Source organism: Podarcis cretensis, assembly GCF_951804945.1.
Source record: "Podarcis cretensis genome assembly, chromosome: 8".
Lineage (NCBI taxonomy): Eukaryota > Metazoa > Chordata > Lepidosauria > Squamata > Lacertidae > Podarcis > Podarcis cretensis.
The window spans coordinates 75,887,676-75,906,119 of NC_137177.1; the positions used below are offsets into that span (position 1 = coordinate 75,887,676).

General features: G+C 43.9%; 1 protein-coding gene across 11 annotated transcripts in view; it reads right to left on the minus strand.

Moving 5' to 3' along the window:
* SAMD11 (sterile alpha motif domain containing 11) overlaps nt 1-18,444 on the minus strand; it is a 333,362-nt gene that overhangs the window by 111,603 nt on the left and 203,315 nt on the right. For all 11 annotated transcript variants that reach the window (XM_079986850.1, XM_079986848.1, XM_079986843.1 and 8 more), the window contains one exon: nt 3,652-3,830. In XM_079986850.1, coding sequence (XP_079842976.1) covers nt 3,652-3,830 — 179 coding nt within the window. The remainder of the gene's footprint in view (nt 1-3,651; nt 3,831-18,444) is intronic.

Consider the following 18,444-nt stretch of genomic DNA (forward strand, 5'->3'; position numbering starts at 1 on the left):
TAACAAGATGATGGGCTATGATGGGCTACTGGCCTGCCTGATCTAGCAGGGCTCTTCTTACTTAGCTTCTTACTTTATTAGTGACTCAGCTAGTTAGTTTAAACCAAGGGTGGGGAACCTCAAAGTCCAGGGCTCCAGGCAGCGGAGGTTTAGGATCAGAGTTTTCATTCTCCTAGATGACAACCTGGGAAGGTAGCCCAAGCCCCATCTGCCCCTCGCTTCCCTCTACAGCAGGTGCAGAAACTGTGTTCTCGACCACTGGACCAACTTATCAGTCTCCATCCGTTCAATCCGCCAAAGCCTGTCTTTGCATGCAGGGAAGTACCTAACTCGCCGAGGGTTTGAGATCCATTGGATACCCTCACCTGGTTTTGCCGGCCACTCAAAGCCATTCCCAGGGTGTGGCCACCGTCACATGCCGACAGCTTCTAGGAGCCACGGGTGAGAGCTGAGTGCAGGGTGGGGACCAAAGGTAGACACACTAACCCAGAAGGAGCACAACATGCCCCCCACAAGAGGTACTACCCCTCCCCAAACACCCCATACACCCTGGACTGTAGCTACTGACCAAAGGTTAAGAGTCACCTCTGTTGCCCTACTCACTCTGGACCTAGCCACCACTAGCATGTGGCCCTCATAAGATTGCCTACAAGGAAATGTGGCCCCCAGACTGAAAAGGGTTCCTCACTCTTTGTGACATGTAATACCACCACCTGCTCTTTGACTTGTGGTCCCGTGCTCACTTAGTAGCCTACTTGCTTCCTGCCAGCTCTTTCTTCCTCTCTTCCTTCAGTAACTTTGCCCCGGAGCTTCGTGTCTCTTGGGTCTACTGCCCTCTTCCTTTCCAGCTTATTCTGCCCAGGCTGCATCTCTGTCGCTTCCCCCACCTCCTGACCATTTGTATCTACTAAGGATTTTCATCCTATCAGGCATTATGACCTTTTGCTTCACCTTCGGAAGCTGCAGTGTCTGTCAACATTCTATTCCGGCAGCGTTCCCTGAGCAGTAAGGAATGCTAACATCACAGGCAGATCAATGAATGGCTAGTTTCTCAGGGAAGCAAACAGTTTTCAGCCTATAGGCAGATAAATTACCTGAGCCCCACGTGTCAAGAGATAACCTCTTCCTTAATATTCCAAACCACACAGTTTGTAAATCATTCTCTATTAAATATGGTAGTACTATTTTGAAGTGGTATAGAGGATCTCAGTAATCCTCATTCCTACCCTGTAAGGCAGGCCAGCACTATTTTTGTAGGCGGGGTAGGGGGGGAAAGGAGCTGAGATTGAAAAACACTCAGTGGCCATATTCAGACATCACATTAAACCATGGTTTAGTGGAGCCAGGCCTACTCTCAGGCTCCCTTCCCCTCACACATGGCCAGGAGGATGAGTTTGGACTAACCTGAAAAGGGTTTTACTAATCTATTGGGGGCTACCAAGAGAAGAACTGAATGTTGCATTCCTATGCTGGGCATGGAAGAAGCAAGTTTCCTATCTCTAACAACCCCACTTGCTGCTAGCCCTCCTCTGGCAGACCACTCACTTGCAATTCCAGGTCACCTATAGGCCAGAGTGTAATTGAAAGAACGAGTTAAGAGATAGCAAAAGCTTCCAAGCTCCAAGCTCTCTCAGTGGAGCAAAGAAAGCAGAAGAGAGGGAGGACAAAAACCAGGAGACATAGACAGACATCTTCTCGACACACTAAACCGTGGCTTAACACAGGGCAGGGAACCTGTAGAGGAGGATTATTAGTTTGTTTTGCTTTTGTTCTTCTTTTTATTGCATATTTGTGTTGTTTTAACTTGTATTTTTATTCTGTGAAATGCCCTGAGATCTTCAGACAGAAAACAAACAAGCAAGCAAATATAGACATCTAAGATTATAGCATCCTGGACCATTGGCCAGGTTGGTTGGGGTTGATGAGAGTTGGGAGTCCAAACAACTGGAGGGCACTATGCTGAGAAAAACTGGCTTAAAAGTATTCTGAACTCATTGGTCTCAGAATCAAAATCTGTAGCCAAGGACGTAGTCAACTGGGGATTTTTCTAGCCTCGAGACCTTCCATGAAAACAGAGCGAGGCTGAAATCACAGGTACACTGGGAGGCAAGCGCCACTGGTGTACGTTATGCACAAAACTGGGATGCAAAATCTCAGAGGAAACCACTTTAGTAGATGACCAAGCCAACGACTAATAGTTAAAACTTTCTCTCCTCTTCTCTCTTTCCTGACTGTATTTTCTCGCCAATGAGCCCAAGCAAATCACTATAATTAAAATTCTGAAGATAAAAGCATTTTATTGGTTTGCAAACCCTGGGTATTCATCTAACAAACTATTCGCCTCCCTCCTTAGTAAGACAAAGCAGGGCTACTGGAACAGAGGCGCTGAATTAAATGGGTAGTTAAAAAGGAAGGATGAACAATTTGGAGATGCTTTGTGCCTGGCTCCATAGCACATCGCGCACCCGTGGTAGGGAAGGACGCAGACCTATTGCCCAGCTTCACATGCAGAATTAATAAACTGCATCCACAACAATGGCCACAAGAAACAGGGTGTCAAGTCAGAGATGCTTCTTTTTCCGTTGGGGTGGGGGTTTGGGGGAGGAGATGCTGTGCCACTCCAGCTCCCCAGACCTCTGCTGTTGGTGACCCGGCAAAGTGGGAGGAAAACGGCTTAGTGACTGGCAAGCAACAGGCACATAAAACCCCCTCACACACAGAACTAGAAAAGCAATTACACGCCTTTGCTCTCCCATTCCTTTGTTTTTATAGGGCTTGTTTCGGAATCCAAGCAACTCTGTGCATTAGCGAGCGCAGGGAGAGGATGGTGGTGGTGATGATCAAGAATAGCTGTAATGATACACTTGGGGGGTGGAGGGCAATGAGACACAGCTGCAATACATTTTCATTGCCTCTCCGTTACAAGGTATTACACAATGCATGCTTTCCCAGAGGAATCCAAAGTCTGGACTCTCTTTGGGGATTGCTTTGTTTCCCCAGAGGGAAAAATTGCCTCTCCTCTACCCATGGCAGCTACATTGCCAGGGGTGTAGAATATAGGAAGTTGTTTTATACTGAATCAGACCATTGGTCCATCTAGGTCAGTATTGTCGGCACTGACTGGCAGAAGCTCTCCAGCATTTCAAACATGGGTTTCTCCCAGCCCTAGCTGGAGATGCTGGGGATTGAACCTGTGACCCCCTTGATGTGGGGTAGCATATCTGCTCCAATAGAGTCTTTGTCTGTACTTGTACACTTGTAAATAAAGCAAATATTTTTAAATGACATTCAAATCTCCAGTGATCTCTCTAAAGAAAATCAAACCCACTGCCCCTGGAATCTATTATGACTCAGGGAAGTGGGGAAAGCACAACAAACATGTTTTTTACAGCATAACTCTTCTACAAGAAGTGTGATCACAGAATCTTACTGTCTAGGCTTGCTTTCAGGGCATGTGGATTTTTATGAGCACTACATGACATCACAGCATGCCAACCAATGGCTTTCAAAGGGGATATGCAGCCATCCAATCAGAGACTTTTTGCAGTCTCACAACTTGCAACCGCTGGGGTAGAAGCACAAATGATCAACTCACACTCAATGCTTTGGGGTGTGGGGGGTGAGATAGGAAATCACAATAAACAAAATTACCTTCTTTTCATGATACTAATATGCAAATCCTCCTCTTGCTTGACATCAGGGTGGTGACCGTTGACCTTGTCACTCTCTTCACTGTCGTCACTGTGTGAGAAAATGGAAGGAAGCTCTTTCTTTGGGGTCCTGGTAGGAGGCAAGGGGATGGTCCTCTTCTCAGCAAGGCGGCCCCGATTCTGTGGAAGGGGAGATATCCGGAGTCGAAGGAAGGGAAGGGGGGAGAGAAAGAGGAAAAGATCAGATTAGGTGACTCAATCAAGATGTGCTGAAGGGGGAGGTTTTTTCAATAAAGTCAGTCATCTGTTGGGGTGGCTCTGTTGACACCTCCATAATCCCTATGCAAAACAAACTATAGTTAATGTTAATGGTGCGAACAAACCATCATCAAAGCTGAGGCGTACAGCAGATTATCAATTAGACCTTCGTTTCTTACATTACAGAATGATTAAAAGCACCAGAAAAGGCTGCTGCGCCTTTGTCTGAATCTTCTGTGGCTCTTGGCAGGAGACTGGATTCCTATGCAATACTAAATTGTGGTTAGCATTAACTAATTTTGTAAACCAAGTAGATGCTTTAATTAATGAGCAATCTTTAAGCACAGTTAATAAACCATAGCTAAGCTGCAGGGCTCACAAGTACAGTGGAACCTTGGTTCTCGAACGCAATCCATTCAACTCCCAAAACCGAAACCAAGGCGCGGCTTCCGATTGGCTGCAGGAGCTTAAAGCGGAAGCCGCGTCGGTTGTTCGACTTCCAAAAAACGTTCAAAAACCGGAACACTTGCTTCTGGGTTTTCGGCATTTGGGAGCCGATTTGTTTGTCAACTAAGCAGTACGAGAACCAAGGTTTCATTGTAATTCTATGCTATGGTTTAATAAACCATAGTTTAATGCACCATGGAGCTTGGGAACCCTGAGAAATGGGAGGAAACAGCAGTGGATGGGAGACTGCAGAGGAAAAAAGTGGCAGGCACAAAAGGGTTAAATACCCCTCCCACTTGCCACTCTAAAAATGCCTCCACCCCCCCCCCCAATATTTTACATACAGTATTCAGCAACCATCACAGGAAGGTTCCAAATATGCAACAAAGTATTCAGTTGCACCCTAACAAAAATGACACTCCTGGTTGTTTTTTAAATTGAAGCCATTCCTGGAAATCTGAGCACAGCACCTATATTGAGCATTTACTCCAGCAATTGATGCTTTCGCCAGGGACCCCCAGAACTCAATGCCTAACCTCCCCGCTCCACCCCCACAGCTAGATGTCGCAGTGCACCTCTTTCCCGCTAAGTCACAATTTATCGCATCAATTAAGTGTCAGCGGCCTGCAAATTCCCAACACACAACTGCCACGGGACTGCCTCGAGTGCGGCTCCAGAAGCTGAGGAGGGGGACGGTGCCGATCTCAGCTCATAAAAATCATTTAATGGCCATTATGGTACCTAAGAGCAGTTACTTGGTCTCAGTGGCTGCTCAGGGACTCATCATACTTAACTAGAGAAGGGGGAAGGAACAGAGGGTGTGTGTTGGGGATTGAGAACAGCCCTCGCGGAAACTATTCAGAGCCCCACACACAGAGAAATAGGGGGTCCTGTTAGGCTTCCTTTAACAGCCCTGCCAGGCTCACAATCGGGGTGGCTCAAGTGCACACTTATGGGTCAAGTGGCCTGCATTTGCGACTCTAACACAGCCTCTCCCCCAACTTGGTGCTCAGATGCTTTGGACTACAGACACATTTACACACTGGACTTTCGAGCAGCAATGATCGGTTCTCATAGAATTGTAGAGCTGGAAGAGACCTTGAGGGTCATCTAGTCCAAACCCCTGCAATACAGTGGTACCTCGGGTTAAGTACTTAATTCGTTCCAGAGGTCCATTCTTAACCTGAAACTGTTCTTAACCTGAAGCACCACTTTAGCTAATGGGGCCTCCTGCTGCTGCCAGAGCACAATTTCTGTTCTCATCCTGAAGCAAAGTTCTTAACCTGAAGCACTATTTCTGGGTTAGCAGAGTCTGTAACCTGAAGCGTATGTAACCCAAGGTATCACTGTACAAGAATCTTTTGCCCACTGTTGGGCTTTTTGCCCAACTTCTCTTCTGCACTAGGGCAGGGGCAGGGGCAGGGGCGTGCACACGCGCGCACACACACACACACACACACACACACACTGCTCCTGTTGCACTACTGCTGGCTGAATGCAGAGTGGCATGAAACTAAATTTTATTAAGTTGGGTCCATTATTTTCAACAGGTCCACCCGGAGTCAAAGTTAGCTGAATGCCACCCTATAATACCACAGTCATTCCTCCAGATTAACCTAACACATCAAAGTTAATGGGTTGTAGTCAATGCTAGTTCTACTCAGATTAGATTCCTAGCACTGCAAGCCAATGGGCAGGCTTGCAGTTTACTTCAGCATGATTCTAGTCCACTTTATTTAACCACCACTAGTGCTGATGTTTTGCAGATTACCAAATGTGTATTTAGAGTCCTGAAGACAACGGAATGTAGACAATGCTAGTCCTTTTCAGAGTAGACCCCACTGAAATTAACACAACTTAGGTCCATTCATTTCAATGGATCTACTCTGAGTAGGATTTAGCTGCATGCAACCCAAAGATGTGACCAAGAACTTTGCATCAACATGTGAAACATAGTCCCACTCATATAACCTACTGCATAATTTCTATTACTGGCACACCACCCCGAACAATTGGAAATGTTCACAAACATTCCATGTCATCACAACACCTCAGCCAATGGCTAAGAGGCTTGCAAATAACCTGCGGCTGGTCTGAAGCCTCACAGATACCATAGTGGAAAAGAGGTTTCCTAGTCACTAAAAATTAGGTGCTAGGAAAAAGTTGGCTGAATTCAAGGTCCTAATTTGTTCTGGGTTTGTTTCCTTCTCGGGGAGTAACACAGCAACTGAAGCATATATCAAACATCTGAAACGTTTCACAGTTGCTAGTCCAGCATCCTGCCTGGGAAAACCATCACCACCGCCGGACATGCACAGCCTCCAAAAAAATTTAAAATGGCATTTTAAGAGAGTCCTAGCTTTGTTCACTTCCAGTACAAACACTGGATCAGCCCAAAGGAAGTCCCTTTGGACGTGGCCTCCTTTTATAACCCTGAGATAATCCTCCCTTGCTAATAAGAGTACTGTGCATCATTGTGTGCTGGGGGGCAGGGAAGAGACCCGAATGTGTTGATATGACAATATAAGAAGAGCCAAAGGTCTATCTAGCCCATCATCCTGTTGGCCAGCCAGACGCAGTAACACATTCAAAAAGCAGGACATCAGTGCAGCAGTATTCTCCCCATTAAAATTAATTAATCTAAGTTAGTAACATTCCTTTATTACATAGAATTGTGGAGTTGGAAGGGAGGACAGACGTCATCTAGTCCAACCCCCCTGCAGTGTAGGAATCTTTTGCCCAACGTGGGGCTCAAACACATGACCCTAAGCTAAAGAGCCCCACGTTCTTCCGACTGAGCTATCCTGAGTTCTGCTAAACTGGTCTACTCTGATTAGGATTAATAATGACTACAAGCCTACCTCTTTCCCCAAATCACATCTCATATTTGCTTAAATCTGCAGCTCTAAGCTGAGAGCGCGCGTCATATTCTGCTCTGATCTGCATTAAAGGCAACTGGTGAAACTTATCAAATGCCACACAATTAAATCCGAGGCCTCCTTTGAGCCTGAGGGCCCGGCAAATGGCCCTCCCGCCTGACCACTGCTCCTCGCTCTAATTGGCCCTGGTGAGAGCTAGAGTTTAAATATGCATTTTAATAATATGTCATTGCTTTGGTTTTATCCCCATGTTGAAGAGCACTCCGGGTCTCCCAAGAAGACGGAAATCAAAGATGGAAAGGAGGCTAAAATTTCCACTCAAAGAGGAGCCAGTCAAGGTTAGCCATGTTGTTAAGACAAAAGCACCCCCAAACCACCCACCCAAACTAACCCTTCCATCGTAACTCCCACATGAAGCCACATTTTCCCCAGCCCATTTAAAAAATAAAAAGAGAAGACGACGTTTTTCCGCAGCAGAATAGGAAATAACCGAGACGGATCTTCCAGATGAGAACGGAGGGTTGGAAAGTACAAGAACAAGGGGGAGGAGGAAAGGAAGGACCCCTGTTCTCAGAGGGAAGGTCAAAGCGTATCAACGCCCTGGTTGTGATGTAGCACAGCTGCCAGAAAACGAGGAAGGATTCCTTCCAGCAGGTCCCCAGCGAGCATTTAATTGATCCCAGAGACGCCGAGGCCTCAGCTAGGGCAGAATTTGCAATGTGTTGGTTGGGGGGGGGGGAGAGACGGGGGAGAGTGAGAGAGACCAGAGAGAGACGCTTATGTGAGGTCATGTGGTGGGAAAGGCTGGACATTGGGGGGGGGGGCAGAAAATATTGCATCTTGACAGAGGACAGGGCATCTTCACTGTGGCTACCAGTCACACTGGTTATGTTCTTCCTCCCCGGTCAGAGACAGTATGTCAGTTGCCGGCACCAGCAGGTGAGGAGAGCTCTTTTGTGCTCAGGTTCTGCTCACGGGCTCCCCATATGCACCTTGTTGGTCAATAGGTCAGCCTCTGGCCTGACCCAGTAAGTCTCTTATTATGTTCATATAAGTAGCAGTGAAGGAGGGCTGTTGCCTGTGGGCTTCTTTGAGCCATCTGGGTGTCCACTATGGAAACTAAATTAAAAAAATTAGCACTATGGAAACTGTACTAGATGGGCCTTTGGCCAGATCCAGCTACAGGCTGCTCTTATGTGGAGAAGGGAAGCCAACTCCTGAGTAGTTTAGCTCCAACCAACACACTTTTCGCCTTCCTGGCAAATGAATAAATAAAGGCAGCTGCAAACACGTATGCAGGAGAGGTTGTATAGAGCTCAGTGGCAGAACACGTACTTGGCATGCAGAAGGGACTGGGTTCTTCTCCTACCTAGCTAGACTCCGTCTCGTGGGTCCCTTGCCATCTGTAAAGATGCCCCCCCCCCATCACTGCCTGGTCATCTCACCGAGCCTCTTGGGTGGAGGCCGAAGGTGCTTTTTGCCTACCATCACCACAGAGAGAGAGAAGTCAAATGAGCTCCATATGGAGAGGAGGCCCCAAAGTTTTCATTCCCTTGTTTTCATTCCCTTGTTACTGACACACGAAGGTTTGGTTGCCCTCCAGGAGCCTGGAAATCACGGCTGGGAGGAGAAAAGGGAAGGCCCACAAATTTCTTATTAAGAAGCCATACCAAGAGTTCCTCAGAGAGAGTCCTCTGTCCTTCCCCGATTCCCGCCCCCCCCCCGCCTGTTTTAAAGCCAGCTGTGATTACCAAAAGGGTCACACCAGGTGCCCAAATAAGCCCCCCATCTCTCCCCCAGGCCTTCATTACACATCGCAAGCCAGCGTCTCAACGCTGCCGATTTGTTTCGATAGCAAATCCAGGGGCTGGGGCAGCCCTCGCCTCACTTCCTGGTGCTTAACCAGCTTTGCTATTAAAACCCAGGCCGCTGATAAAACAAGCTTCTCGGGTTCCGTGCCGTCCTCTGCTCCGACGCTCAAGTAATGAGGAAATGAATAAAAGAAGAGGCAAGCTCTCTCCGCAGGCTTTGCTGCCAAGCGCGTTTCCCTCATCACCTGTCAAAAGCGGCCTAGTTCCTCTCCCGATTGCTAATGCAGTGCATCTCTCATACGGATAGGAATTCACACTGTGCAGCCACAAATGAAGCCAGGCAACCCTTATGGCAGGAGGTCTTGAGAGAAATGGGGGAAAGTTAGGTAGAGCCCAAAGGGCACATCTTGCTCTGCAGAACACCCACATGCACACACTTCCACAAAATGACAGGGGAGGAGAGTCATCTTGTGGTGAGGTCCTGTTTGTGGACTTGCTTACCACCGGGGCATTTGGTTGGCCACTGTGGGAACAGGACGTTGGGACTAGATGGGCCACTGGCTTGTTCCAGCACTCAGGCTCTTATGGTTCTTAGGCACTCAAGTGGAAGCTGTGTCGGATGTTCGGCTTCCAAAAAACTTTCGAAAACCAGAACACTTACTTCCAGGTTTTCGGAGTTCGGGAGCAGATTTGTTTATCAACTAAGCCGCTCAAGAACCAAGGTTCCACAGTACTCTGCTATCCTAAACATGTATTCTAGGGACTAAGCCCTGCTGAACACACTGGGGCCCACTTCTGTCTAATCCTTAGGGATTTGGTTTCTCTCAGTTTTGGTTTCTCTCAGTTTCTCATTAAGTTCAGCTCTCCCATCAATTTGCAATTTTTATTTTTTTAAAGTCTTCCTGAAAATTTGCACGGATTTCTCCCAATACACACATTTTTTATTGCAGTTTTGTCTAATGTACATATTATTGCAAAGCAATTTCCTTTAACATAATGCATATTTTACCCTAACATATGCATTCGGATTTCTGGGGTACTTTAACCAGCTGGAGAACTGCTCTGCAAAATTCTGAAAAGTGTGAACTTCAAAAGGGGGCTGTGCTTAGGTTCTTGTATTGTTTCAGATTGTTAAAAGGAGTTTTGCCTTTTAATGCAAACTGAATCAGATTTCTCCCCTATCTCTATTAGTAGCACAAAGCACTGTAGCATTAGCTGCCTTCTGCTATGGACTTGACAGCAATAGCCGATATGTGGACTGCAGTCCATGAAAATTTCTGCCATAATAAATGGCAGTTACTTTGCTGGTATTCCTTCCGAAGACTCTTCATATTTTCAAGTGAGATTCAATTGCGTATCTGCAAATTCAGGTTGCGTAATTAAAGTTGAGTTGCGGCTCTTGCCCATGAAAACCTGGTCCTCCACCACTACCCTCCCCCATTGTGACTTCTTGCAATAAGGAAAGTGATGGGGAAACACAATGAAGAATGTGAAATAACATTTGCTTGTGGCACTACCGTCTAACCTCTCTGCTATCAAATAAAAATGAAGGCTCAATCAATAGCCAGCATCATCTTACTTTCTCATAAACTTTGTGCAAACTAATCAAAATGAGTGTTTAACGAACAGGCCTGGATGTGACCAAACCCAGCTGCATGACTGGAAAATATCCTGGACCACTACTAGGCTCAAAGAAATGGCAAACTTTCTGCCTCTAATTCCCGTGAGACCATCTCCACACCTCCTTCCCTACCTAACCTGTCTCAATGATGGATGTTTTAACTCTCTGCCCCTCACTCCCCCCCAAAAAAAGAATATATTGTGGAAAACATATAACACAGAGATGGGTGGGGAATTGGTTTTTCAGAACCTATTTTTTAAAGCAGTCTTTCTGAAAATGCTCCAGATGTTTCATAGAAGGGAAGATTCTTAGGTCATATCAAGACCTGGAGATCCCCTTTTCAGCACAACAGGAAGTCATGCTCTGAAGCTGATCCTTCAAGAAACAAAGACATGGTAGCAGAGCATTGGGCTAAGAAACCTTTCTTCTCAGCAAGGAACAAGATTCCTTAAAGCAGAAGGCTGCCCCCTGCTTGGAAGTCTTCAGCTGAGAGAAGACTTTGCCACCAGAAAAGGAGACAGTTGAATCCAATTCACAACGTGCAGGGAAGAATTCAGCTTCTTTGAATTTCTTTAAAGCAAGTCCCTAGCCCTTCTAGTTACGGAGCTATGTTTTGAAAGGGCGCTAGCAAAGGCAGCTGAAATCTCAGAAGTCTGAGGTATTTTCAGGAAACTGAGTGTGGCATTTCACTATCTCTCCTGATCCCATGAGAAACCAAAATAAATTATGCAAATTTTGAAAGATTGTGCAAACTTGGCCCACTGAAATAATTTATCCAGGTTACAGAATGTGTATTTTCTTGGCACAAAACTTTAATATGAGTCTGAGCATGGAATTTTAGTGTTGCCAGTCCCATACAAGCAAAGATTCAACAGCCATCCTCACTTTTTGCTTTCAGGTGTCTCCTGAACATCTTTTTTTATGCCGAAGGGCCTTTGCAGATGTTTCTTTTTGTTATTAGCCAGTCACTTTAACAATTATCTGTATTTTTAGTGATGTATTTTAATACATTTTTCTATTTATTAAAAAGAAAAAAAATTCCAGGTAACATAAATTATCTATAAGAATAGCCCTGTTGGATCAGGCCAGTGGCCCATCTAGTCTAACATCCTGTCTGTACTCACAGTGGCCAATCAGATGCCCCAATAGAAAGGCTGCAAGCAGGACCTCTGCTCAACCAGAACTCTCCCTTTCCTTTGGTCTCCAGCAACTGGTATGCAGAGGCATTTTGCCTCTGACAATGGAGGCAGAACAAAGTAATTATCCTCCCTTCCACATCGGATGTTCAGGCTGTGAGTACCAATCCATATGTTGTCAGAACAGCACTCTCCATGCCCAAAAGGGAGGTGTCAGCAGGCTTGATGGAGCCCTGAAGTTTATATAAATGCAAGACTTCTTTTCAAACAACAACAAATAAACCTTGAAGGCAAACCCCGAAACAGCCCAATGAGAACTGAACATGCTCAGTATTAACGGAATGCTTGCTGACTGCCTGGTGGTGTTAGGAATGGAGTGGAGCAGCAGGAATCCTGAACAGCAGCAGTCCACACGCTGCAACGTTTTGTTGCAGGTTCCACATACCATCGATTCCTCCTCCTCCATGCAAGGATTGGTTTTTCAAAATAATATTGAATTCGGTTAATGCCGCCCAATCCCTTTTCTGTGTTTAGAAGCAAGCTTCGCTGTGTTTCAATAGGGCTTATTCCTCAGGAAGGATTGTAGCTTTAGCCTTCTGAACTGAGCAGAGAGTTTAGAGCAAAGAGGTAAATATTGGCCCTGTCAGCTCGTAAAACTGAAGCCACCCGGATTCTTCCGTGCTTTGCCTTAGCCCAGGACCTGGAACAGCACCGAGCTTTTCTGCCGCCCCAGGATACCAGTAAATTCCACCATGGGGAAATTCCACATGTCGGTTACTTTGGCAGAACATCTGTTGGGAGGGTTCCCGTGTTCCTAGGGGGTAGAAACCTGCCTGGGCGACCAAACTCAAAGAAACGTTAGTTTCTTTCAGCAGAAGCAGCTGATTTTGGCATCCTTTTTTCCTCCAGCGAGTTGGAGTCTGGACAATTGGAAACTGGAAGAGTCCAAAACCATCATGAAAACCGGAGAGGCCAAGTGTATTCTCTCTTTTTTGGTCTGGAACAGATTGAGTTTCATGAGTTCTGGCTCCTGACTCATCAGCTGCCTACAACCCCCCACCCCACCCAAACAATCCCTGAAATCAGACCCGAGATTCTCTCCCCCTCCCCCAAGAGACAGTACATTGACCAGCTCAGGTCCATAAATTTAAATGGGTCAAATTTTAGTCGGACTTTAGTTGGATACAGGCCATTAGGAAAGAAAGTGCATGCAGATGCTTGCTTTTTCAAAGGATCAGAGCAAAGTCAGGTCCAGCAGAACTGATTTGAGCCTCAGAAAGCACACAGAGCTGACAGACGAAGTGGGGAAGTACGTAACTCTTCAACTTGCTCTTTTAACTCAGTGAACTTTTCAACCACCCTCTCAACCAATGGAGCAGTGTGGGTCAGGACGGTGGCCCCTGAGGCTTTGTGGGTACCAGCAGGAAGACCTAAAAGGGCTCCACTGCCATGCCTTGGGACCTCACAATCTCCACTCACAAATGTTTTCAGTGCTCTGCTTTCTAACTAAACTCTTCCCAAACCGGAACATATTAAGAGTTTGCTAGAATTTATGAATTACTCCCGGCTTCCTGGCCTTCTGCTTGTCGCCAAGGAACTGTGATACAACATTTGCAGGCGCGGAATGGGTGGAAAGCAGAACTGGCCAAGTTTTCTGACCTTGGCGGTATTCAAGCTCCTCACGTCCTCGCTTCCCTTCTCCAGGTCCTATATTGCCTTACTCCCCGGGGTGGGGTGGGTGTTGTAATTTGGAAACTAGAAAGTTTCCTTAATAGCTTTGTCAAGGGAGCCCCTGAACAATTTTATTCCATCAAATCAGGCTTCGGTCTAAATTACTCTTTGGATCTAGATGCCACTTCGGCTAAAAATTCCTTATTGCTTAGGAAGGCAAGATTGGGGGTGGGGGGAGGCGGCTGAAAGAAAAGCCTGGGCTTCGGAGATAATCTGCTTGCATTTACTCAAGGTGTCAATAAACGAGCACTGAAGGCAGATGGTAAATTCTTTGCACCTTTCGACTCTTTTGATCCACATCTGTTCGAGACAGGATGGATAATTTCTAGAGGTCAAGAGAGCAGTAGCTTCTAGACAAGAGAACCAAGAAGCCTCCTTTCTGAACTTGCTCCTGCTATTATTTTGGTGGTGGGATAAAAGACAGCATCCCGACCACCTGGAAATGCGGAAGGAGGGAGAGTGGAAAGGATCAAAAGGGAGGTGTGTGTGTGTGTGTGTGTGTATTCCCAGTTTCACATCTGACCTGGACTAAGTCACAGCGCATTTCTATGCCAGAATTCTCTCAACTGCGCACCCATATTGAGCATCCATCCTGATTTGTTTGCAAAGAGATTAGATCAGGTTGGCTATTTAATGAGTTTTCATTCTGATTTGTTTGCAAGGAGTAAAAGCAGGTGTTGTCCCACACATTCTGCTGCATTTTCCCATCATTATTCATATTGCAAGAAGTCTGATCTTTTGGGGAAGCAGGTTTGTTGTGCAAGGCTTCCCAATCAACTATAATTGTCTAATGTGAATTTGCCCTTATTGACTAAACCCCGCCTGGAAGCACCCGTAAAGTACTTTCAGATCCCCAAGCTGGCACTTATCAACAACTGCCTCATACAAAGTCACTTCTTACATGTTTTATACATTTTTGCAAGTTTTACTGGTGTAAAATACCATCTATATATCATTTTCATAACATTTTCCTTTAATGCAGTACATGCAGTAAATTTAATATTTTCATTCCATAGTTTTATCCAATCATTAAATTGTATATTATATCCAATATCTCTGGCCCATTGTATCATAACTGATTTCAATTCTTCATCCTTTGTATGCCATTCCAACAATATCTTATACATTTTGGATAGAATTTTGTATTCATTATTATTTCTATTTGAAATTTAGAGTCTTTCTCTGCATATCCATACTCTTTAAAATCTTTTTTAAACATTTCATTTATTTGAAAATAATGCAACCAGTCATATACCAACTCTTTCACTTCTTCATAGGGTTTCATTTTCCATTTCCCCCCTTCTTTAACAATCAAATTTCCATATGTAATCCAATTCTTTCTCATGTTAATTTTTTTAACACTCATAACCTCTAAAGGAGACAACCAGTGTGGAGTTTTTGGTTCAAGTAGGTTTTTATACCTATCCCATATTTCTATCAACGATCTTCGGAAAATGTGGTTCTCAAAACCTTTATGGATTCTCTTCTTTTCAGCCCATAAATACGCGTGCCATCCAAATCTGTTATCAAATCCTTCTAGGTCTAACAGCTCTGTATTTTCTAATTTTATCCATTCCTTTAACCAACAGAGACATGAGGCTTCATAGTACAATTTCAAGTCTGGCAAGGCGAAGCCTCCTCTTCCTTTTGCATCAGTTAGTAACTTAAACTGAATTCTTGGCTTTTTACCCTGCCAGATATACCTTGAAATCACTCTTTGCCGTTCTTTAAAAGTCCCAGTCCCCTTGATTATTGGAATCGTTTGATATAGAAATAATAACTTTGGCAGCACACTCATCTTTATCGTTGAGATCCTCCCCCAAAACGACAATTTTGTCCCCACACTTCCAGATCTTTCTTTATCCCATTCCACACTGGTATATAGTTATTCTGATATAAATCTATATTCTTGGGGGTTATCAAAATACCCAAATATTTCACTTTTTTCACCACCTCTATACCTACTTGTTGTATTATTTCTGTCTTGTCTGGATCCATATTCTTAGCAATTATTTTGGTCTTTTTCTTATTCAATATAAATCCTGACACTTGGCCAAATCTCTCCACCTCAATAAGTATGTTTTTAATACTTTCCGAAGGCTCTTCCACCGTTATGACCAGGTCATCGGCAAAGGCCTTGCCTTATATTCATTCTGGCCTACTTCAACCCCTATTATTGCCTCATTTTCCCTTAGGGATTTTAGAAAAGACCTCCAGCACCATGATGAATAACAGTGGCGAAAGTGGACACCCCTGTCGTGTACCTTTAGTTATCCCTATTTTATCCGTAATCATACGTAATCATATTGTTTACAATTAATTTAGCTTTCTGTTCAGTGTATATTGCTTTTATTCCATTGAGAAATTCCTTCCCCACCTCCATATATTCTAAATTTTTTAACATGAAGTCCCAAGATATATTATCAAATGCCTTTTCTGCATCCACAAATATTAACATAGCTTGTTTCTCATTTCTGGCAGTCAGATATTCCAAAATATTAATTATATTCCTTTCTTTTTTTAAAATAATATTTATTAACATTTTAAAGACTGCAAAAGAAAGACAAAGAATTAAACAAAACCAAACAATACAATACAAAAACAAAAACACAACACAACACCAACCCCCAAACATTAAATTAACAAAACCAAGCAAACACAATTTAAAACACATTTAATAAGTTCAATATCTTAACTTTCATTTACTTGTTTCAAAGACCTCCTCACACCTCCCTTTTTGTATTCCACTTTAATTAACTGTTTCAGCAATTCCTTTCCATCTTCCTCTGTTTTCTGTCCTGTAATTTATCTTAACATATTCTAACCTTATTTTTCCCTTTAATATATAATAGTCTTAACATATTTAACTTTATTTTCCCTTTAATACTCTAATAATCTATTTGTACTTAATTCCTTGTAACATTTCTACTAAAGCCATATAGCTCCTTTCCAACATTTTTCTAACACTCATTAATTTTACAATATTTTTATAAATAGTCTTTAAACTTTTTCCAATCTTCTTCCACCGACTCTTCTCCCTGGTCCTGGATTCTGCCAGTCATATCCGCCAATTCCCTATAGTCCATCAACCTGGTGATCTTCTGTCCGATGCTCTTAACTCTTTTCCAAGTCCCTTCTGCGAGTCTTCTTCATATTTATACATGAACTTTACTTTGTCTTCCACTGATCTTATTTTCCTTTTCCTTCCTTTGAGGCTAAAGAGTAGATCTCCCACCTAAAGATTTAACCAAATCTCCGTAGTTAAATCTAAGATCCGAAAGGTATTTCAGGACGTCTTTCAAAATTTCCACTCTTGACTGTTGTTCTTCTAAGTTCCTCTGGTATTTCCAACAGTCTCTTATTTTGTTCTTCTCTTTTTTCCCTCCTCTTCCAAGTCCGAGAGCCCTCACAGTTTTAATCTCTTCTTGACCCAAGTCCCAGTCCCAAAAGTCATCAAATTCCTGTGTAAGGAAATCTATCAAACTTTCCTTCTCCAGTTTAGGTAGGGCTCTGATCCTCAAAATCTTATTTTCTTTAAATTCAATCATAGCAGGCATCAACTTATGGTCATCAAACTGCATCTGTAAGGCTGGGACTCTCTCTCCAATTGTGTTACTTTATGTTCAACGGCAATAACTTTCTCCCTAGCCTTCTCCGCAGTTTGCCATGTCAAAGTAGATTCCTGTGTCAGTTTCTGAATAGTTTCTATATTGGTGTTCACTTTTTGTCCCAAATTGTCAATTTTGGTAGTTACCACATCCACCTTTTTGTGAAGCTGTTCCAGTGAGTCACTTATCTTACATAATACAACCACTAAGGCCTCTTCTGTCAACATTCTTAACCGATTCAAGGTCCCCAGAATCTCACAGGTTTTTATCTTGCAGCTGGAAATTCCCCCAGCTCAACTCTTGTGACAGTTTCAAAAGCTTCCTCTAGAGGGAAATCGTTCCTCTAGAGGGAAACAGTTTCTATTTGTATTAGTCCTTTTAAACTCAATTCAAACAATAAAGTTAGTTTCAATTTTCTGTTACTTTTACTCCTTTTTAAACGCAGACGGAGACCATGGAAACAATGTATTCCTCTTATTTAACTAACTGTCAGTGAACGTTCTAATCACGGTCAGTCCTGTTGGCAGCCCGTTTCCAGGATCGGAGCGGTGGTATATTAACTCTGTTCGCTCTCTCCTGCAGGTATACGCAGTCCAAAACTTTCCCCCCTCTTCTCCTGCCACCAAGGGGGGTTTAGTATTTTTTACTGATGGAAATTTAGTCCTTTACAATAGGCTTTCCGAGACTTCAGCTTGCATCCTCATTGCTTCAATCTATTTACAAAAGGGGAAAGTGGACTTCCTGTTTTAGACCTCCCCGTTTCGGCACCAAATTAAGACGTTTAAAAATCCAATTCTCAGGGCCAGATGAACTAACCTCCAAGTATTATAAGACATTGAAAGATTATTTGATACAACCAATGCTGGAGGTTAGCAACGAAATTTTGGAGGGGAAAAAGGTGCCGGAATCGTGGAAAGAAGCTTTTATCACATTGATACCAAAATAGGAAACTGAAAAGACTCAACTTAAGAACTACCGCCCCATCTCCCTCCTAAACGTGGATTACAAAATATTTGCAGACATATTAGCAAGTAGATTTAAAAAAGTCTTGAATCAGGTAATTCACAAAGACCAGGCAGGCTTTCTCCCAGGAAGACATTTGTTTGCTAACACAAGGAACATAATTGACATTTTGGAACTTTTGCAAACAAATATCAACACAAAAGCAGTTTTAATTTTTATAGATGCGGAGAAAGCCTTTGATAATATTTCTTGGAAATTTATGAAGGGAAATTTGGAAGGGATGGGGGTGGGACGGAGTTTTGGGAACGGGATTGACGCAATTTATTCAGAACAAAAGGCT